Source organism: Notothenia coriiceps, unplaced genomic scaffold (assembly GCF_000735185.1).
Source record: "Notothenia coriiceps isolate Sejong01 unplaced genomic scaffold, NC01 NC01_scaffold00000464, whole genome shotgun sequence".
Taxonomy (NCBI): domain Eukaryota; kingdom Metazoa; phylum Chordata; class Actinopteri; order Perciformes; family Nototheniidae; genus Notothenia; species Notothenia coriiceps.
In genome coordinates, this window is record NW_011333165.1 from 90,330 (window position 1) to 112,795 (window position 22,466).

Here is a 22,466-nt window from a genome sequence, read left to right on the forward strand (position 1 = left end):
GTGTGTGTGTGTGTGTGTGTGTGTGTGTGCGTGTGTGTGTGTGTGTGTGTGTGTGTGTGTGTGTGTGTGTGTGTGTGTGTGTGTGAGATAAAACTGTGAATATTCACATCTAATGCAGAAGTGAAATCAGCAGGCGGTTTTTTATCTGTGAAGTCATGAACGTATTATGCTCTGATGACAGTGCACTGGGTGTGTGCCCTGTTCCTCTCTTAGAGGTTTGTACTAGTGGGAACTTGCTTTCTCAGAAATGTATACGGGTAAAAGGCCAGTCGTTCTTCCTCCAAATGAATCACAAACAATAACATCTGAATCAGCACTTTTATTGGCCAAGTACATGTACACATATAAGGAATTAGACTTATTTTGCATTGCTCTAAAAGGCCGTAAGGCTGAACAAATTAGATAGGATTATTATTATGTACACAAATATGCAAAAAGAGATATATGGTTTTATATAAATATTCTGAACATTTATAAAAGCACCTTTTTACCAACCATTATATTTAAATAAAACGTCAATACACATGTAAAGTGCTCATAATCAATAAATGCCCCCTTATTTTTCTCAAATTCTTCAAATATTTTATACCTGGATGCCGTTTTTTTGTTGGCTGTTTGAGTTAATTTTATGATATTTAATTAATTGTATACATTGAATTTCATGGTCATGATAATTTACCTGAAATACTCTTACTTTTCTTCATGAGAAACCAAATATAAACTGAACAAAATCTTTATTTTTTGGATCCATAATATGATTATGAAACCTTCAGCAACCAGTGTGGTGAATTTTGTCATGCAATTAGTAAAAAAGCACATTATTCGACCATGTTCAATCCATGAATTTTCCTTTTATTGTGATCATTTTGTGTCCTCAGGGGTATTTACAAGCAATATGTCGGTCATATTTCTCTGTTCAGTCTGAATGGCTGAATATAGCAGTGACATCACAGATTGGGGCGTCAGGATATACTATTCTGTCTCGTCCCAGGGTGCAATGAGCGGACATCTTTATCCAGCATCAAAGTAATTAAATTAGAAAAATGAAGTGACTTGTTTGGAGATACAATTAAGACGTACAATATGTTACAATACTGTAAAGAGATACATGTACATCCTGTTTTTTCAAATGAGTGTGTGAGGCAGATGGCTGCTTTAGGGCAGGAAGAACATCTTATCAGTGGTTAAAAGATGGTTGAGCCAGATGTGATGTATCTCATGATCATGAGCAACTACACATGCTGTAATGTAATACATCCAGTCAATTTGCCTTTAAGTTACTACTGGACACCAAATACAACTGGTTGATGGGAGTATTCATGGGTAATGTGTGCAGAAGATAGTTTAACATTAGGTTTGGGAATATGTTTCAGCAAAGTGAATGATTGCTTTTACAGAAATACAGAGTGTCAGGATAAAGCACAGCATAGGGAAATAGCCTACACTCGAAAACACAATAATGTTGCATTTAAAATGAATCTTCTATCTGGTATGGAGAATTTGATCTCACATAAAATAATGATCAAAACTCAAACTGAGGTAAGCTCTTAAGTGAATTCTAAAGGTTACATTTCATTAGTCACAAGTGGGAAAATATGTAGTTTGTTAGCAAGCTGTCCCTTTAAGAGGATGAGCTGACACTGCCATTTACTTTGATTAATATAAGACATGTCATCTTTAATGTATTTTCCCTGAAAACACACATTTACAGCCAGAAAGGGAATTCCACCTTTTTATTTGGGAATTTGGTCCTACAGTTAAGACACCCTGCAGTATGGTTGGTGATTTTTGTGTAGCCCATTTTAGAGAAGTATATGCATCTAATTTAACATGACTGACTTAAATGATGTTTGTAAGATGGGCCTTAAATCCTAATAAGTGGAAACAATTGCTATGCATAATACAAATAACAGCAACTTGCTTGAGTTTTGACACCAATAAAACATAAAAAGTGTTTATACTATATTTATTAAAAAATCTCACACAGACATAGTATTATATTGTCATTTAAAGTTACAAAGCATGCTGTAGAAGGTTACACTAATAATACAGTAGACATGCAAATAATTAAGAGCTGGAAAGAAGAAAAGACAATGATTTGAAAATAATTAAATACAGTACCACGAATGAAAAATCCTTGAATAAGCCAGTGTAAAAATACACAAAGCACAGAGGATACCTGATTTGATTCAGTCAACAATCCATCAGAAGCCCATAAAAGGCTGGGCATACAAAGAAAGATAGAAAGAGTCTGCCAGGCTATTCTGACTCCACAGGATTAGACATAATGAGACGTTCTCATGTGCCCTATATCCCACAACACGGTCAAGTGTAATCAAATCTATAACAAATTACTGTAGAATAATAATAATAATAATAATGATAAAAAAGAGTGCTTGTTTGACTTACAAGGTGAAACTGGCAGCCTAAGATATTCAGTACATGACTCACATAAAAAAAGGTATTAAATTGTCCTGTAGGTGTGTAAAATATCCATACGTGTATAGCCCATTTTCATCAATTAATAAACCAAGATCAATTGTCAAAAGTAGTTTTTCTCGCCGTGCAAAGAGACAGCTGTCCTGCAGAAGAGAGAGGCCAATCCTCTGTGTGGAATATTCCAGTCTGTCAGCGGCGCGCAAAGCTGAATGGCGCAACCCACCAGGGAGTTTTTTTTTTTTTAAACAAAAGGCCTATAAATAACCTCATTGGCTGTTTTCAACGCAAAATGTTCACCTTTGTTACACACAAACATAAAACCTTCTTCACTATTCTGTCTCCATTTGCACTGGGGGGTGGGGTGTAGAAATAAAGCAGGGTTGGACAGAGAGGAATGCTGTCTGCAGCCTCGTGACCTGCAAATGCGCGCACTTGGCAGCCCCGAGCTAGGAGTGAACAAGAAAAACAGGCCTCCGACACACCGACTAGTACTACATTATTGTGTGTTCTCATAAGCAAATAGACACACCAAAGGGGAGGGCGTAAAAGACGCTCACGCACCAGAATGGAGTGCGTAAAGGGCACATTAGTGACGCAGCTAAATACATCGATTCTAAAATTGAACTCCTCTGCCGATTAAACGATAAAAATCGCTTTTTTTGTTTGTTAGTTTGTCCTGCTCTGAAGCACTGAAACGCCCGTTATCCTCCGGTCTTTGTCTGAAGCCATAGTGCACGTACAGAAGCCTCCTCCCCCGTGTTATTCCACTGCTGCAGTGGATTCCTGATGACCTTATATGGCAGTGTGGGGGAGCAGCAACTCGCTCGAGCTCCCATGGCAACCGTCCAGAGCTCTCGGATTACATGCCGCTGGCAGGGCGAGGCAGCCCGGCAACCACTCAGCCTGATCACGCCACTTGTATTACGTTTCCTTCCATTAAGTCTATTTTACTTCTTCTTATACATACAGTACACCCGTAAAAAAACAACACTCCTTTGTACAATTTTGTGAGACTTCCTGTTGCATCACCGAGAAAAAAAACCTAAGCTCCCTCTCTGAGTACAGCCTCCGAGCCTCTCCCAGTTATGGCGCAGCAACATTTAACAGCACAGCGCTCTCCTTTGTCTGTAAAGAAGCCATTTTGAGACAAGAGAACAGCAGAGAAACCATTGAACAAGTGTAGCCTGCATAGGCTACCACCAAAAAAGGTGTTTTTGGACAAAGGCAAGCAGTTATATTTAGCAGATTTCGCTCCCATAACATTCCTTTGCTCGTTTAAGCCTTGGATTACATGTTTTGAGTTCTAACTGTGAGTTTACAATTAATCAAACACATATGGGTTACAGTTCTTTTTTTTTTACAAAAGTATATAAAATATATTTTTGCTGGAAACGTTGTAACCACAGTTAGGCTATCTATTGTGCAGGTTGTCTTTCCTATATAATGACAGGCTACATTTAGTTAGACATGTTACAAACTGTCATATTAAGAGAAATAGCTCAAAATCCATTACCTTTCAAAAACAACATTTCCTTGTGGTTAAACATGATGTAGCTCTGTAAGAAATGTCGAAATAGAAGAGGTTATACTTGACTGCAATCCTGTCTTCAAGGAGAGAGAGAGAGATAGAGGAGATGGTTTGCATATTGCCCACACAGATGATGCTTGAAGATGCATTTTCGCTGGCCGAGAGGCAATGCCTAGCACTGATCAAAAAGTTTTCAAAAGAGCTCTCCTCTATCTTTCGTTGCTAATGGATTCCTTCCTTTTCAGGAGACGCTATCCCACCCCTTATTAATGCCATTATTAGAGGATCCGAAGATGGAGCTGAAAACGTTCCTCCTATCCCTGCGTTTAGGCCTGTTAACTGCATTTCACCAAAGTGCTGAGGTAAATATTTTCACCATAAGAGTTTTCACTCCATCTGTTTCCTCTTAAGTTTTTTTTTTAAAAAGCGTTTTTTTAAGTAAAAAAAAAGACGCTACCTTACTGGGCTTGTTAAGACATTTTAAATGCACCCTTGATGCAAGGTCAAGCCGACGATTACACTTTGGACGCATTTGCTTCTTAAATGGCAATTGGACAGCACAAACCTAATCGAGCTTGAAGTTGTCTCCACAGCTGAAGGAAGGGTGCAACACACCAGGGTTTTTAACCGTTGCTGTTGTGAGAGGAAAGTGTTTAAAGTCATTACTCAAACAAAATAACGTAAAATTCAAATTTGAAGGCAGCACAATAAACTGTTAAGCAACAGGCCATTAGTTATCCGTGGCCTGCTCTCTGTCATCTGAGGACGAGCAGTATATAAACTGTATTATCTATATGTCAGCATGCCAGTGAACATATTAAATAAAGTTGTAGAATACAAATGCCAACATTTCTGTGAGTAAATTGATAGCTCAATCAATACATTGACAGAAACACTTTTGATAACAGAAAATGCATGCCTCACATTTTACATTAGCCTTCTTTTAAATTTTGATAAAAAAAGTTGAACTTACTTATTGCTAAGCATATCACAAGGCCATAAGTGCATTGCCAGACACATGGTCACTTTAACTGTGTTTCCCATTAACTTAACATCTCCAAATATCATACAGCTGTTTATTCAAAACATTTGGTTTCTTTTCACATAAGAAATATAAATACTAGTATATGGGTGTGCCATGACCTAGTTAAGACAAAGATGGATTCCAGGCAGAGGAAAAAAGGCTCAAGATGTCACAGGGTATTACATCCAGTACATAATCTTCCTTCTTCTCAATCCTTTAAAAGGAGGTATCATAGTTTTATCATAGTCCGTGAGAGATGAGGAAATCAAGTGTAAGATCCCTTTTGGAACAAAGGAAACCCATATAGGCCATTGAGTCCTGTTTTAGGAAAATGGCTGCCGATAGCGCTCGGCCCCCTCTCTCTGCTCTCTGTTGAAGGACTCCTGAGCCGTGCCTCTAATAGCAGACAGCTCCTCTGCTGCTGCGCTCTGATTGGCCCGCCAGAGCTGCCGCTGTTAACCAGCCAATTGCCCGATCACTGCAAAACACCAAGCAATGTCAAACTAAATCCACTTTAGGCGACAATATAAGTCTCGCAAATGGTATTAAAAAATGAAAAGCGCTATGATAACACATATAAAAGCTCCACGGGTTGTTAATATTTGTTTAAAAGCCAGCACGTACCACAACGGTTTGGCACTAGTTTGTTGGTCTGGATTACAAAATTGACACAACGTAACACACCGCCGCATTCCAACGGATATAAACGTTAGCCTCGCAATTAACTTCAACGTTTTATCAGCCAAGTTTTGTGTGAGACATGTCCCATTCGCTGTCATCTTCTGTCTCTACATCCGCGGAGTCCCCATGTGTTTGTTTTCCTTCACATATATAGTCCGATATGGTTTAATTGTTCAACGACTACACAAAAACCTTCGTCCAAATCCTTTTTAATGGCCTTTTAGTGTCAGTTGAGAATATTGCCCCTGTGTCTATCTTGTGTTTGCCATTTGGGTAAATACAGTCAGCAGATTCGACACAAAATGGTTTAGAGGTTTAGAGACACAAGGCAGTTACCGGTCATATACTAATATATATAAATGCATACGAACGTTTTTGACTGTGCATTTATAAAACATCCACATTTTTTTTAGAAATCAATATCATTAAAAAATAACCCGTGGAAATAAAAAATAAAACTCTGGCGAAAGTGCGGCTAGCATCAGCGTTGGGCAAGCCTAGCGGTGTATTGTGGGAGAGACAGAAGCTACAGACCAGAGGCACACAATATGTGTTGGCTCTCGCCGAAAAGGAGGCAGTATTCTTCAAGCTAAATCATGTAATGTAAGCGGCGAAAGGAAAGCGATTTCGTCTTTTCATCAATTAAAGAAAATATCTCGATCGGACGAACCATGTCCAAGCCAGGGGAGAAATACAGATTGAACGAGGACCATGGCAGAAAGCAGAGTTCAAGTAAGCTTGTTCTTTTTTTCCTCTTTCTCCAGCCCTCCTAAAGCCTGTTTTCCGTAACTGGGATACACGCTAGATCCCGTTTCTCTCACTTAGGCTACCTTAGGTTACCCCTACCACCAAAGCCATGCATTTGTAACGTTTGTCTGGTTTAAAGTGTTGGGGGCTGGTAACGGGACCGTGTTTAAGCGTTGGCTCACGATAGCTCTTCTCTCCCTGTCGCTGCCTGTCGTTTCAGGTTTGGCGAACGGCATGGACAGTCATCCCGGCTGCGGCTCGGCGGAGAAGCGGGGCCACCACTGCAGAAGTTACAAGTTGATCATCGACCCGGCGCTGAAGAAGGGATCCCACAAACTGTATCGTTACGATGGGCTGACTTTCAACATGCCCGTAAGTGGAACGTATTTGACGCGGCGAAACGGCTACAATAGGAACAGAGTAGCCGACCTCCATGATAAGTTACAATGTGGTCTGTGTTGACCGGTGTGTTCCAGCATCTTGCACGGAGTTGTTCATTCACACTGGTTTGTGTGAAACTACTTTGCAACAAGTTATTGTAAAGTTTTAGATTAGATGGATAACATCATGCGTTTCCCCCTCCTCTCCTGCAGAACCCCGGGATGCCACCGGTGGACATGGTCCGAGACCCGAGGATCGGTCGTCTCTGGACTAAATACAAAGAGACCGACCTCCCGGTGCCGACATTTAAGGTACAATATCTGAAAGAAAGCACGATGCCAGTTTTCCTTGAGGAAAAGGGTGACTGTCAAAAGTTTTAGACACACCCCCCTTGCTCATCTCCTGGATGTCGGGGGAAATTATGATGTTGGACGGGCTGTTAAAACCAAAATAACATGCACAATCTGATACGTGCAGTGGGCTTACTGGATCTGCATGTTAATCGCAACTACTCTGGCACTGTTGTTCTTATCTCAGCTGTCCGAAATTGCCCCACATGGTGCAACACGAAGCTCTTCTAACTCCTCTCATTCTTCTTCCAGATCGATGAGTGTTATATCGGCGCTGTGCCTCCCAAGGAGGTGACATTCGCCAGGCTGAACGACAACATCAGGGAAGGATTTCTTAGCGACATGTGCAAAAAATTTGGAGAAATCGAGCACGTCGAGATCTTGTACAATCCGAAGAATAAGAAGCACCTGGGGATTGCTAAAGTTGTTTTTGAGAACGTGAAAGCTGCCAAAGTGGCTGTGCAGTCGCTTCACAAGACGTCTGTTATGGGAAACTTCATCCACGTGGAGCTGGACCCGAAAGGTAAACAGTGATTCAGTCAGTCTGATGAAAAGCTGAGTAACCCACATTTTGCACGAACGAGCATGTTCTCTGCACCAGGAGAACACCACATGTATTTAAAAATGTATTGTTGCCATGTTTTAAAAATTATTATGACAGCAGTCACGTGTGTAGTGTGTTGTGTTGGGATAATTGAATTTCATTGAATGTAAGCGGCTCCCACAAGACCAGCGCTGACGGTGCTGTGTACTCCCAGTGTGCATCATTTCAGACCTGTAAACAAACAAACAGAAAACAATCAGTCAGAATTCTCTTCCCACTTCATTTACTTCCTAAGTGAAATCCCCTTTGAGTTTATAAGATGATCTATTTGCTTCTTATTAATGAACAACAGCCACTTTTAACTCCTTTTAAGACAATACAGTATTTATTGTTTGACTGGCAACCGTTTTAAATCTGGGTTGAGTTAATCTGCAAAATACTGACTGATTTTAATTACAATGTGTATAGTTTTTTCTTGCCTACACAAGTGCTTATCCTCTTGAATTACTCCCACAAATGTATCTTTTTCTTTTTTATAGTTAAATCTATTAAAACATGTTTGGGCCATTTTATTATAGCATCAACTGCATGTGTTACTTAAAGAGTTTACCACATAAACCTTATTAATTGTGTTAAGATTTTCAGTATACCATGGATACCACTTTTTGATATTAGTTTGTAATGCTCCTGTGTGCTCGGGAAAGGAAACGGCATGTAACTACAAATGTTTACATTTTGGTTAAGTTTAAGATTAGTTGGAATAAAGCATGCTGGCATTAGGGCCTGTTTTATAGGTTTGGCCTCATACCCATGCATGTTTTCTAATCTGCAGGTGAGAATCGCCTCAGGTACTTCCAGCTCCTGATGAATGGCAGCTACACCCCGCTGACCCTGCCTGTTGGTGGGGAGGAGGTCAGAGAAGTCTCCCCTCGCAGCCTGGCAGAAGCCTTACTGGTAAATACTTGTCTAACAATATGCAAAATATTTGTTTTAGTGGTTTTGTTACATTTGTTTAGACTTATTCAATGACATAGTACATTCTAGTGAGTTGAAGTGTTGCTGAATAGAATACAAATACCAACCTTAGCTGACATCCTTATCTGTAATCCATGTTATCAGTGCAGCAGGTGGTGGAGTAGAGCAGAGGAAATGTTGTCCAGAGCATTGCCTGTGGACTGAAATCACAAAGCCACTGAAACATGCACTTTGGCCTCTTAGCACAACATCCCCCAGGCATTGCCTCGATGCTCTTATTCACTGTCTGCTTTATAAAAGAAAGCAGGAGTACACACACCGAGAATTAACATTTGGCAGAAATCGTCATGAGTGCATTTCCTTTCATTTCAAACCTTTATTTAACCAGATTGGTCCCTTGATATCATAGATCTCTTTATCAAGGGAGACCTGCAAATGTACACACAGTATCTTTAAAGTAACAACCTAATTACCTTTATCGTGTGTTTTGATGGTAGTGGTGTTAATGTTCGCCTGTGCTCACTGATTAATCCCGATCCCATTTGTCTCCTCTTAGGCCTGCGAGCCCATCCGCAGGTTGTCGGAGAGCAGTGTGTCTGCTGCTGGAGGAGCGTTGCCACCCAGCAGCTCCACCACTCCTCTGTCCCAGGAGACGGGCTACTCCAGCCTGAGACAGGACACCCCCCAGTCCCAGGGAACCCCTCACACCCCTCGGCAGACTGGCACGCCGTTCTCTCAAGACTCCAATTTCTCCAGTCGGCAGTCCACCCCGGCGTACCAGTCGAGCCGGGCCGAGAACTCCGGAAGTTACAAATCTCGCAGACATGAGAGTAAGTTCCAGGATGCGTACAACCGCAGACCGGAGAGGCCTAAGTACCGCAGCAACATGTTCCGGGGTAACGCGTCGGATCAGGCTCCCTTCAAACAGCACCAACTCACCCCACCTGAACCTCCACCTTCCACCCCCACCTTCGCATACACAGCGCCTCCCCCTGCTACGCCCAACTTCAAATCCGCTTTCTCGCCTTATCAGGCTCCTTTGCCCCCCGCGTTCCCCCCGTCGGAGCCTGCTTTCCATCACCCAGCCCAGAGGGAGGGGGAGTACCTCCGACCTCCGCAGCCGCCTCCCGCAGCTGCCACTGACTTTTTGCCCGTCAAGGAGAGGCCAGAAACTCCTCCGATCCCAGAGCCCCCGCCGGAGCCCGTTCCCCACCCGACCACCCCTCCTCCTCAAACCCCAGAGCACTGCCCCTCACCTGGCTCCCCCACGCTGGACCTAGAGCGCAATAGCCTGGATTCTCGCATTGAGATGCTCCTAAAGGAGAAAAGGACAAAACTGCCGTTCCTGGAGGAGCGAGACTCGGACACTGAGGTGCGGATGGAGGGGAGTCCCATCTCCTCCTCGTCCTCTCAGCTATCCCCAATTCCCCCTTACACGGGGGGCAAGCAAAACTCCCGTCCCTGTAGTACAGGCCTGGAGGATATCAGCCCGACCCCACTGCCAGACTCGGAAGATGAAGAGCCAATTCCCGGAACTGCCTCCCTGATCAAGAGAATCAGTTCTCCTCTCCCGGAGAAGATGAGCAACAGTGACCTCAACGATAGGCATTTTCGATGCCACACTCCGACTGATCAAATGGAAACGGTAAGACCTATATTTTTGACTTTCTATTTACATGAAACGTATGTGTACATGAAAATAAAAATATGCATGTATTCATGTGGTTACATTACACAGGAAGAAGCACAACAAGTTGTCAAGTGTAGCTCAAATGAGTTTGTATTGATAGCCTTGGTTAGTTGATAAAGACACGCTGCTGGTGTTTACTCACAGCTGTGACGGTTACATCGAGGACACAGGAAGTGATGTCTAGTTTCAGTGCAGGTCGGTAGTAGTAAACTCTCCCTTTTGTTTCATTTCTATTTATTATGCCTTGGAGAGGAAGCTCTAATCCCACAGCACAGCTATCTGTGTATGACGGCTAAACAAAAGAGTTAACCCACTGCTGTGTGTTTATTTATTGTAGAGTACATTTATGATCTTTATATTAATAATAGGTACACCATGAAAGACTTCCTTTTGCTAATAGTCATACAAATGCTATCCTCCTAATATGTTTATAAAAAGTCAAAATTACCATCACCACAGGTTAAAAGTTGTCATAAATTATGAAAAATGTTTCTCAAACTTAAATACCTTCACATTCATAAGAAGCTGCTTCCCTTGTTTTAAAGTCATTGTAACACCATCGTTTGAAAGGAGAAATAAGAGCAGTGCTCTGCTGTTGGAGAATTAACAACTCTTGTTTCCTCTTTCTAACACTAACCACACACTCACACGGAGGAAAACACAGTTTGGCAGTTAGCCCCATTCAACACAACACTTCCTGGTTCTGCAGAGCCTGACAGTCAGGATTGGCTGCAGCGTCTCATGTCTCACATTTCTAGTTATCACAAAGCAAGCATGGCAAACAGGTCATTTGTATAACATCGCCACTCCCATGCTGAGCTTACTCTGCTTAGTTTCATCCCTGCAGTTCTACCAGATATCCTTTTTATGATAATGAACAGCAGGAAATGGAGTAAAATGCTGATTTGTTCAATGCTACAAGTGTTGCATTCACATCCTCAATTATGGTTTAGGAATGAATAGTTTGATCACGAGGGCAAGCAGCTCTCTTTGGAAACAAGTTGAATAACATGGGTCAGCCTGCTAGTTGGAAAATACTAAACTTTGAACTCAGAACAGCACATAAATAAATGTGTGCTCTTATCTTGAATTATTCACTGGTCAGTCCTAAGGGCTGCTGAACTACTATTACTAATACTACTACTACTACTACTACTACTACTACTACTACTACTACTGCTGTAGGTTTGTTTTGATCAGGGTATGATACTAATAAAATAAAAAAACATTTTATTCAGGCACAGTTATTGTAAGGCTGCTTGCATTTAAACATATTTTATTTCTCAAAGTAAAGCATCCAAGAAAACAAGATTGCTTTGGTATGGTTTCTAAATCTCAGGTATTATATCATAACCATTTTAACGAAATGTCAAACTATACCCATTCAATTATGATCAAGCTAAAGGGGCAGTTTGACAAAAAAAATCTTGTCTCAAGGTCCACTCTGAGCTTTTTAAGCCTTATCTCAAAGTCTTCACGGCACGATTCATTCAAAAGTCTTGAAAGTTCTCAAGGTTAGGAAAATGCTTTATTTCCAATATCAACTTATGTTTCATCAACACTTATTTATGTAAACTTAAAATATTTGTATATTTGAAATGAAACAATCTTGTTGTCTCCTGGCGTCTCAAATCAGACAGAGCAGACCCTAACCCTGAATGAGAAAGTAAAAGAGCTGAATTTGCCATGACAACTTGACTTTCTAATGTAAAACATATCCAGGGATAATTTAATCATTTGGTTCTCAAGATTCTTTTTTGCAATCGGTCTCCAGATTGTTCTATCACTGTACTCACTGGTAAATGCAAACAGGTTCACTGTATTTTAAAGGACTTTGACACAATTTAAGATGTTTTGCACTTGTCATTCAAAGCTATACAAGCAGATTCCCTTACTCTGGAATTTAGCAAGAATTTAATAATCATGGCCAATTTATGCAAAGTTAATATGAACACCTGGGAAAACAAACAAAACTGTCGATAGACATTGATTGTTGTGGGTATAAACAAATCCTGTCAACTTAGTTGTATTGCATTTGCATTTATATGAACCCTTACATGAGGTAGCAAAGGCTTATAAAGTGTCTTTTTTGAGTGCTTGAGTTTTACTCTTTGAAACCTGTAACAAACACTATCAAAAGTGGAAGGGGTTTGCTAAGTGGTCAGCTAAAGATTTGAACCTTGCATAGTGCTGACCGTCTCTTCCTTTCCTCACAGGGTCACCAGTCGTCAGGGGAGGACATGGAGATCTCTGACGACGAGATGCCCGGGACCCCCATCGAGGGTGCAGAATGTAAAGGCATCGTCATGAACTCTGCTGTGTCGGAGATGCAGACCATCGCCCTCCCTCCGCCCTACCTCCAGCACCAGTCCGGATACCAACTCTCCCATCACCACCTGCCGCCTCACTCTGCCGTCCCGGGACACCCTCACCTCACCGGTGTGCCTCACCACATGCTGCACCCCATGGGCCCCTTTGCTCACAGCATGATGCCCCTGGTGCAGATGGAGCTGATGAACTGCCTGCGGTGGGAGCAGTGGAGCACCGTGCCCATGTCCTTCCAAATGCAGCAGCAGATGTTGAGTCGCATGGCTCAGATTCGAGGACCCTTTCCTTATCCACACTATATAGACAGTGGTGCTTCGGGGCCGTACGCTGCACCCTACGTGCCTCTGTCTATGGGTGCTACGCCTGCTAGCGATGCAGCAGCAGCAGCAGCACCGGCAGGACCCGGACAGGAATGGCAGAATCCCAGTATACCAAAGTTTAACCCTACTATTCCTCCTCCTGGATATGATACTAAAAAAGAGGACCCCCACAAGGCCACTGTTGACGGTGTGCTGCTGGTCATTGTCAAGGAGCTGAAGGCCATCATGAAGAGGGACCTCAACCGGAAAATGGTGGAGGTGGTGGCTTTCAGAGCCTTTGATGACTGGTGGGAAAAGAAGGAGCACTCGGCAAAGGTACTTAACATTTAATACAGAAGCCTGTATCCACACACGCAATCTTTGGTTAAACAGACTGATAATGTCTAGGTCTGCATCTAATGATTGTTTTCACTATCCATTAATCAGCCGATATTTATTTCATTGTTAATTGACTAACAATAGAGATCTAATATAAATGACAAATAATAATACAACAATCTTTCTAAGTAGTTTAGCTTTGGCTGAGTACTATTCCATTACATCTACATCTGAAAGAATTTAATGAATGAAAAAAAGTTCAAAAAACATTTTGAAAAGTGGGTTATATACTGTCAAATAGTTTGAAAAAAAGCTAATGTTGTAAACGCATTGTGATGATGACGCTCTGATCAAAGAGTGTGTGATTGTTATAATCAGTTGATTGACATTTTCCAATGATAAATATTCACTGGTTTCATATTGTTACATGGGAGGCTTTCTTGCTCTTCACCCTTTAGCATCGTATCACATTTAAACGTCTGGGTTTCTTATCATTTAAAATGAATAGGGAAAAATAATTGACTGATTAACTGATGATGTAAATAACCATAAGCAAGTGTTTCATTATATTGACCTGGAGGCCATTTTTCAGTATAATACAGTAGATCTTTGATACAATTACTACCCAGCTTCATGTATCATCTCTTCCCCTAGGTATCTTTGACTCCAGTGAAGGGTGTGGAGGGGAAGGAGGAAGAAAAACCCAAACCTAAAGAGACGATGGGTTCAAGTCTGCTGGAAAACTGGAACAAGGGCGAGGGGCTGGGCTACGAGGGAATGGGCTTGGGAATCAGTTTACGAGGGGCCATCCGCCTGCCCTCCTTCAAGGTAAGCCTGACATGTCTCTTTTAGTAAACACAGAGAAGAGGGCGGCTCCTTTTCTGCCCCACCAGGTGCTCTGCTGGTGTTTAATGGCTGCATGTTGTGTTCAGGTGAAGAGGAAGGACCCGCCTGACGCTGCCGCAGCAGGAGACAGCAAGCGAGCCCGGCCCTCCACTCCAGTGGATGACGAGCTGGAGGATGAAGGTGACTCTCTCTTTGGTTTATACACTCCCACTCAGTTTTATATTATAAAAATCGGCCGTAGCTAATTTTTTTGTTATTAAAGTTTTTATTTATGAACATACATGGTACATAGCTCACATGGTACAGCATACAGAAAGAGGAAGGTCAGTTAGTTAAGTGTTCCTGGTTAAAAGAAAACTGAAAAATACAAAGTTGTAAGATTACCAATCAGACACTACAGCGATCATAAAATAAAATAATAACAGCAAATGATGCTTGATTAGAATAATTGTACAAAGTCCCTTTTGTGAGAGTCCTACAGTCAGGCTACTAGTTAGAGGTCAGGTATTCCCAACTTCCTAGAACCACAGGTCCTCTACCCCTCATTCTCGCCAACATAACCTCATGATGCTGTTACACTCATCAGAGCCTTCCATTCGTTAAATATGCTTTTCAGTGTCTCGATATCATTCTGGCAGTAGCTAATTTATCTTGTGTCTTATTTTATTCAGACCGGGATCGAGACCAAGCCGAGCTCCCGAACGACGATTCCAAACTGGACGCCGATTCTGCAGTGGCGAAGAGACGGCCCTCGAGGCCACTGGAGCTGGACAGCGAGGGAGAGGAGGAGCTGGACACCTCAGGGAAGGAAGAGGAGTCGTTGTCTGACAGGGAGGAGGAGCCTGAGGAAACTCAGGACGGGCTGTCGTCAGGCAAAGTAAGCCCTTAAATATTAGCTTTGACTGTGTATGTGTTGGATTGTTCACATTATGTAAATTGCATATTTGTGCGCTTGCTCATCACTGTGATCGTATTTCAGGCGAGTGGCGATGAGGAGGGTGATGATGAAGACTCTTCCAGTGAAAGCGCTTCCTCAGATTCATCTGATGACGGTACTTTAAATATCAACCTACAACAGTTGGTGGTTTTATTTCCCCCCTGTGTATTTCCTGTAAATCAGGATTTCTTCTCCCTGATTTCCTGCAGAAGCCGCGAGCTCTGCCTCCTCCAAGGCCAGCTCCGTCTCGTCGGCTGAAAGCGCAGACTCCTCTGAGTACGAGTTGAGCTCAGAAGAGGAGGAGGAAGAGGAGGAGGAAGGGGATGAGGTGGTGTCAGCACGAGATTCGGAGGCTAAAGGCAAAGTGACCTCTTCCTCCTCTTCGTCCTCATCAACATCGTCGTCTGATGAAGAGGAGAAGGCAGAGACCAAGGTGCCAAGCTCTCCTTCGGGGCCGCCGCCAGAGGAGAAGGAGGAGCGGAGGAGCAAGGAGGAGCTGAGCAGTAAAGTCAAACGCAGACCCCCCAGTCCTGAGGAGGAGGTGACGGAGGACCTGAAGCCACCCTCACCCAAAGGTGAGCGTCTGCTACATTATTCTGCATGTATTCTTTTAGCATTCATTTATGACAGATGTTACATTTAATTATAATTTTATCTTGTAGTCAAACAGCAAGACATTCCCGTAGTGAAGTCTGAACCTCAGGAGCCCGTAGCAATCCTTCGGCCCCCGACCCCCACCGGGGCCTTGCCCGACAGCGACCAGGAGACGAAAGCCAAAGGTAAAGCAGAGCCTGAAGAAGTACCCTGCACCCCGGGTAGATTACCCCCATGCCCCGTAGATGCTAACCGACCCCTCCCCAAATCTGTCTCCGCATCTGTAATGCACCTCCCTCTCCCTCCTCTCCCGGCAGTAGAAGGTCGTTCCCTTCTCCACCCTCCCCCTGGTCCCCTCCCTGACTTCCCCCAGCGGCCCAGGCTCCCCACAGATGAGGACCTCCCCCGCACGCCGGGTAGAGACCTGACGGAGCGGTCTCGAAGTCTGGGCAAGTCCCAGAGCACAGACACGATGCCCAACACCCCCGGCAGTGAGGCCCCCCTGACGGGCAGCAGCCTGTTGCTCAGCTCCCCTCACATCCCCGGTAGTCCCTTCTCCTACCCTGCACAATCCCCCGTCCTGAGTGTTGGAGTCCCCCGCACTCCAGGAAGAGATTTAACCTTCACTCCTGTCTTCCCTGACCCCACAGCACTGACTTTCAATAGGAAAATATCCTCTGAGAGCCTGGATGACAGACCTGTTTTCAAGGAGCCCCCCGTCAGCGCCCTGCCCAACCAGTCGGCAGAGCTTTCAGCCAGAGTCCCTGAAGACCTGCCCGCGGGTCTCACCGTGGACGTCCCGGTGCCATCAGACACCACATCATCCAAGAGGAAACTTGGTCGACCCAAAGGCAAGAAGACCTTCTCTGAGTTGTCAAATGATCATCTACCCCACGATGCAGATCTGGGAGATCTATCCACACAGACGATCACGGCCCACTCCCCTGGCCGGCCGGGCCTGATCTTCCAGGAAGAAGACGTGAAGCCTAAGACAGTCCGGCCTTCCACAGACAGCTTCTATGAAGAAAAACCACCAATGGTTGTGAAACCTGCGCGAAGGGCTCGACGAGGCGAGGGGGAGCTGCTGCTGGAGACCCTGTCCCCCGTCACCTCGCCCCCCCGGCCGTACTTCAGCCCGCGCTCCGAGTTTGAAGAAATGACCATCCTGTACGACATCTGGAACGAAGGCATCGATGAAGAGGACGTACGGCTCCTGCAGATCACTTACGACAAGATGCTCCAGCAGGATAACGGCAACGACTGGCTCAACGACACGCTCTGGGTCAACCATCCTGATATCCTTTCCTGCTATGGTCTGTTTGATATACTCCAAATGTTAATATTAATAACATTCATCTATATTATCTTTCATTTAAAAATTGCTCCACAAAAGTTTTTAAGAAATCAGTCCAGCTAAATTACACTTCAAAAGTGCATTCATTTCTTCTTTAAAAGTTGCTTATTAGACTGTGTTTCACATAGCAGCCCCCTCTGGTGGGCAAAACATGAACTTTATTCATATTCAAAGGTTTTATTGTCATATGCACATAAGCTACAGTGTAGAAATGGCCTTTAAATTCTTATGACCTGAGCTCCTCCAACGATACAATATATATAACAAAATACAAAAATAAAAATTGCACAAGAAGTCTATATACATATAAATAGAATATGATATATACAAGTACAAAATGTAAATATTGTACATTAAGACAAAATTAAATAGGATTTATTGCGGTGATAACTATTTAGATAAATAAGTAGATTGCAAGATGACAAACAGTTGAATGTTTGTTGCCGCTTTTAAATAACTTTGGAGCCTTCTAGTTTGGTATCTGAGCTGTGCTCCGAGGCCTTGTTTCAGTTTCTTCCTTGACCTCCCTGCACCTACCAACATCCCAAGAATAAAGAAAAGGAGAAGAGACGACGGCATGAGGGATCACATGACCGGCTGCGCCCGGAGTGAAGGATACTACAAGATCGACAAGAAGGACAAGATCAAGTACCTTCAGAGCTCAAAGCTACAGTCAGAGGAGCCGCCGTTCGACACACAGGTGAGGACAGACTGTGGAAACACTTTAGAGGCAATGCGCATGTTAACCTGCTGTGGTTGGACATGTCTAATCCTCCTCCTCTCTGCAGGGGATGAGTATTCCCGCCCAGGTCCACGCCTCCACCAGAGCTGGCTCTGAGCGGCGGTCGGAGCAGCGCCGCCTGCTGTCCTCGTTCGCATGTGACAGCGACCTTCTGAAGTTCAACCAGTTAAAGGTAAGCACTGCAATATGAACTTTACTCCAGTGGGCAGTTTCATTCACTCTAATGTTTAGGTATTGAAAAAAAAAGGAAAGTAAGACAACCTGGCTTCATTGCAATTTAAAAGTGAACTGACACTTTGCTCCTTCCTTCAGTTCCGTAAGAAGAAGATCAGATTCTGCAGGTCAGGCATCCACGACTGGGGTCTGTTTGCTCTGGAGCCCATCGCTGCTGATGAGATGGTGATCGAGTACGTCGGACAGAACATCCGACAGGTGAGAGGCTTGTTTCTAGTGGCTTTTTTGTGGGTACATTAACAATGATTTATTTGTTACAAATGTGCTTCTATTTTTCATCAGTCATAGATCTGCTGATTATTCTAAGATTCAATTTTCATTCTATAAAATGTTGGATAAATTGGTAAAATGCCCATCCTAGTTTCTCAAAGTCAAGGTGGTGTCTTTAAATGTCTTGTTTTATCAGTTGAGAACTCAGTTTAATCGGATATTAACAGAAAAGCAGGAAGTCTTAATATTTCAGCGGCATAAACTGCATTTTCTTACAATTTTCATTAAATATACTATGATAGATTCTCAATAAGTTGGATATTTGTGGATTTAATATTGCAACTCTGACTCGAAACACTTTTTATTAGCCAAAATAAATATTAAGTGTCATTATAAAGCATTCAGACCTTTTTAAACCATCCTTCATTGTCAGGTGATTGCGGACATGCGGGAGAAGCGCTACGAGGAGGAAGGCATCGGGAGCAGCTACATGTTCCGCGTCGACCACGACACCATCATAGATGCGACCAAGTGTGGCAACTTCGCCCGCTTCATCAACCACAGCTGCAATGTAAGAAACATCCCCATCCACAAGCTTTAAAGGGGACCTATCATGCAAAATGCACTTTTTGATGTCTTTTATACATTAATATGTGTCCCCGGTGTGTCTGGGAACTCACAAAGTGTCAGAAAGCAAAACCCTCTCTCTTTTCCTCCGTACCTAAATCTCTAAAAACGGGGGTACAACGGAGCTGATCCAGATTTGCGTCCGATATGACGTAATATCGGAAATATGGACCCACGGCCCTATCAGAAACTTTGCTATCAGAAACAATGATGGACGTGTTTTGGACGTAATATGGTCTTTGTTTACATTAGCAAGCATCGCTAACACTCAGAGCTAACCTGTACTGGAGAGAGTATGTGTAAAAAAGAAAGGAAATCACCTTGTGGTAAACCCGCAAGAGAAAAAGCATTTGAGCTCCATACTGTTTCAGAAAATCACGGCAGCATTTATCTGTATCTCGTAGAATTCTGAGCAGGCATTAGCTCCGCCTTCTCTTTTTTTTTTTTTTCAAGCTAAGGCCCCCGAACCTGCAGTTCTCTAACAAGCCTGAAATAGAGGGATATGAGGGATGTCGAAATACATGATCTGTTTGGTATTTTGAGCAAAACGTGAAATCATAGACATGTTTTTTATATAATTTTATATATCTAAGACTCATAATATATGCCTAACAATAGCATGATAGGAGATCTTTAACAACACAATCATGAAACAATCTAATCTAATGAATGATGTATTTTCTTTCAGCCCAATTGTTACGCAAAGGTCATCACAGTGGAATCTCAAAAGAAGATTGTGATCTACTCCAGGCAGCCCATTAACGTCAACGAGGAGATCACCTACGACTACAAATTCCCCATCGAGGACGAGAAGATCCCCTGTTTGTGTGGGGCGGAGAACTGCAGGGGAACGCTGAATTAACGTCCATGTGAGCTCCATCTTCTCTGTCCTTTTCATTTTGAGGAACTGAAGAGGGAAGGTTTTGTTTTGGAGAAGAAACCTGCAAGTCATTTGTTTCCTCACAGATTAAACTCTAGATTGTTTACGATTTATGGTGCTCTTGAAAATGAAAAACCCATTGTTTTTTTATGTCAAACTTTCTCAAACACTTGCTGGTGCAGCATTTGCTCCTGTGGTACAGTATTCAGCATGACATCCTTCCACATCCAGCCCTGGTTTGTACAGTTTACACTTTATTTTCTTTCTCTCGTTTGTCTCACAAGCTTTACATACACCACACAAGGTACATGGAATCAACAGCACATGTTCAGCTGCTACCTAACACTGTTAAGACGCACAAGCCCACCAGGAGAACTCCTCTTCTGTCTGAGGACCAGGTTGGGCCCCTAAGCAGACGGGATGACCCCCCCCCCAGTTTTCTCGCTCCTACCTCCTCTGCACCAGTTCTCTTGGACAATCCTGCCACAAAATCTGGAATAAATCTGGAATATTTGGATATCATGCCTGCTTTCACCAGCCAATTATGGATCGAGCTGCTTCCTATTAGTTTATGCAAAAACAAGTCAAAGATGACATGCAAAAATGTATTAATGATATTCCAGTGTTTTCCAGTTTTGTTAAGGTAGTTCCCCTCTTGCTTGTTTCTTCAAAGACACTATATGTATGTGTGTGAATGTGTGAGAGAATTTTTCATCATAGCTTAGCGTGTGTGAATGTGAGTGCACTGCCCCCTGTAGGCCGAGTAAAAGGCCGCTCAATCACGCAGAGCAAAAGAAAGAGAATATTTAAGCAATTCCTGTCAACATCCACTAGGAAGCATTTATAAAATACTTCTTAAACTAAGTTTTCAGCTTGTGAAGAAAAAGTTAGTTCTCATTTTAAGTGCCATATGAATGTTTAACCGTCTTTGTTTAACCTGAGCAGGAGGGAGAAGGACATAAAAGTCTTTGCCTGGAGCTGTGTTAACATGCATGTGAGAAGAATTGCTGCCTATTTTTTCATCAACGTTTCATGATGTTTCAGCTGGGATTACCGTCTCATGTCTGTATCCTTTGCAACTACAACACTTATTTCTCCACCAGTGTTCAATGTTTCCTTCGAAACTGAAGTGTTTCTACAACCCAGCAGTGCTCCTGCCGGTACTTTCTTTATAAACTCATTAAGATAAGAAAAAAACTATTTGTGAATGCACTCAAGGCTTGCACTTCTGCTTAGCATCCCCTCAGCCAATCATTTCCCCCTAAAGACCAAGTAAAGTCATTGCTTTTCATTCAGTTTATGGAGAATTTCTTTTTTCACCAGTGATGTTTATATTGTATATGATACTACTTGTACAGAAGATCTAAAGCTTTTTTTTATCTACACAGGGGAAACACTTTTAAGATGCATCTTTCTCTCTTTTTTTTAACAAAGACTGAGTATTTAAAAATATTTTCAGGGATCTGTAAAAGGAATGAGGGTTTAAAAAGGTTGTTTATTTAAAGAAAAAGGTCCACTGTGTACAGGAAAAGTCACCATCTCCCTTTTTGAAAGATTGTTTCTTGTGGAAACGTCTTCATTTTTTGCCTATTTGCTTTGTAATCTGACAAATGTGTAAATACTGTTACTGTGAATACTATATAAATATATATATATTTTTGTTCCCTGGGATTTGCTACTCCGCTCAGAGATCAATGTATCATAATGGTGAGCGATGAGCTGGTAGCAGGAAATTCAGCTTGTGTCAAGCTTTGTTTTTTTTATTTTCTGTTTGTAAATTCTATGAAAAGTTGTTTGCGGTGTGGAGAAAAAACAAAAGGTGCAGAATCGGCATGGGAAGAGGATTGAAGGATCAGCCAGTTTCTCATGTCTATTTATTACACAACAAATGTATGAAAAAGGAAAAGTGGAAATAAAGCATTTTGCATACATCCATTAACAGTGGTTGTTTTTAATGGGCCAAGGAGCAAAAAATGTGTGAGGAACAAACTCGCTATACATGGATTTTATGTATTGGTAGTTGCCAATTTGAAGTAAACCCTGACAGTCAGTGATGTTGATTTTTCATAAATGTAAGGAGGGGTTGAATAAGTCCGGGACTCAACCCTGGCACATAGGCACACTGTAAAAAAAATAATGTTGAAATTAGTTAAGTGTGTCGAAAAATGTGAAAAAAATCATAATATAGTATGTCCATCATTTGGAAAGAAAGTCATAGTATAGTGTGTCGAAAAATGTGAAAAAAGACACAAAAGATGTCCCATATTGTCTAGTGGTTAGGATTCCTGGTTTTCACCCAGGTGTTCCGGGTTCGACTCCCAGTATGGGAACAAGTTTTATAGGGGAAAAATAATCAAAGTATAAGCTGTCCTAAAAAAATTCGACCACTAGTAGAGGGCGGGTCGTAACAATATGTAAGACATTTTTTTTTAAGTCATAGTATAGTGTGAAAAATGTGAAAACAAAACCATGGAATGGTGTATCGAAACATTTGAAAAAAAGTCATGGTATGGTATGTCAATCCTTTTGAAAAAAGTCACAGTATAGTGTGTCGAAAAATTTGACAAAATACACAAAAGACGTCCCATATGGTCTAGCGCAGTGACCACCAACTGGCGGCCCGCGGGCCACTTCCGGCCTGCCAGACATTCTCATCCGGCCCGCACGACGGGGGTGACTGGCGTTGGCGGAGTGGTGACTGCGTTCGCCTCCCACCC

The 22,466-nt window shown here is 42.6% G+C and overlaps 1 protein-coding gene, 1 long non-coding RNA gene and 1 other non-coding gene across 5 annotated transcripts; 2 read left to right on the forward strand and 1 right to left on the reverse strand.

Annotated features, from left to right (window-relative positions):
* The first annotated feature begins 44 nt into the window (after positions 1 to 44).
* Positions 45 to 21,676, forward strand: setd1ba (SET domain containing 1B, histone lysine methyltransferase a). 3 transcript variants are annotated; one of them, XM_010780344.1, is made up of 19 exons: positions 45 to 3,748; positions 4,213 to 4,329; positions 6,640 to 6,791; positions 7,013 to 7,111; positions 7,403 to 7,673; positions 8,527 to 8,648; positions 9,226 to 10,314; positions 12,576 to 13,322; positions 13,980 to 14,153; positions 14,258 to 14,351; positions 14,843 to 15,048; positions 15,151 to 15,223; positions 15,318 to 15,683; positions 15,771 to 16,997; positions 17,590 to 17,756; positions 17,845 to 17,970; positions 18,111 to 18,230; positions 18,676 to 18,813; positions 19,558 to 21,676. In XM_010780344.1, the coding sequence occupies exons 3-19, from the start codon at positions 6,654 to 6,656 to the stop codon at positions 19,729 to 19,731; spliced, it is 5,331 nt and encodes a 1,776-aa protein (XP_010778646.1). In that variant the 5' UTR covers positions 45 to 3,748; positions 4,213 to 4,329; positions 6,640 to 6,653; the 3' UTR covers positions 19,732 to 21,676. The 3 variants fall into 3 exon arrangements, with proteins under 3 accessions (XP_010778646.1, XP_010778638.1, XP_010778631.1); XM_010780336.1 differs by having other exon boundaries at positions 45 to 4,329; XM_010780329.1 differs by lacking the exons at positions 45 to 3,748; positions 4,213 to 4,329 and adding an exon at positions 6,229 to 6,404.
* Positions 2,670 to 5,927, reverse strand: LOC104953406 (uncharacterized). The gene is made up of 2 exons (XR_799216.1): positions 5,616 to 5,927; positions 2,670 to 5,469 (listed from the first exon to the last, which is right to left on the reverse strand). It is a non-coding gene; the product is annotated as an uncharacterized lncRNA (long non-coding RNA).
* Positions 21,677 to 22,007: 331 nt separating the features above from the next.
* trnae-uuc (transfer RNA glutamic acid (anticodon UUC)) lies at positions 22,008 to 22,079 on the forward strand. The gene has a single exon. It is a non-coding gene; the product is annotated as a tRNA-Glu (tRNA).
* The last annotated feature ends 387 nt before the right edge of the window (positions 22,080 to 22,466 follow it).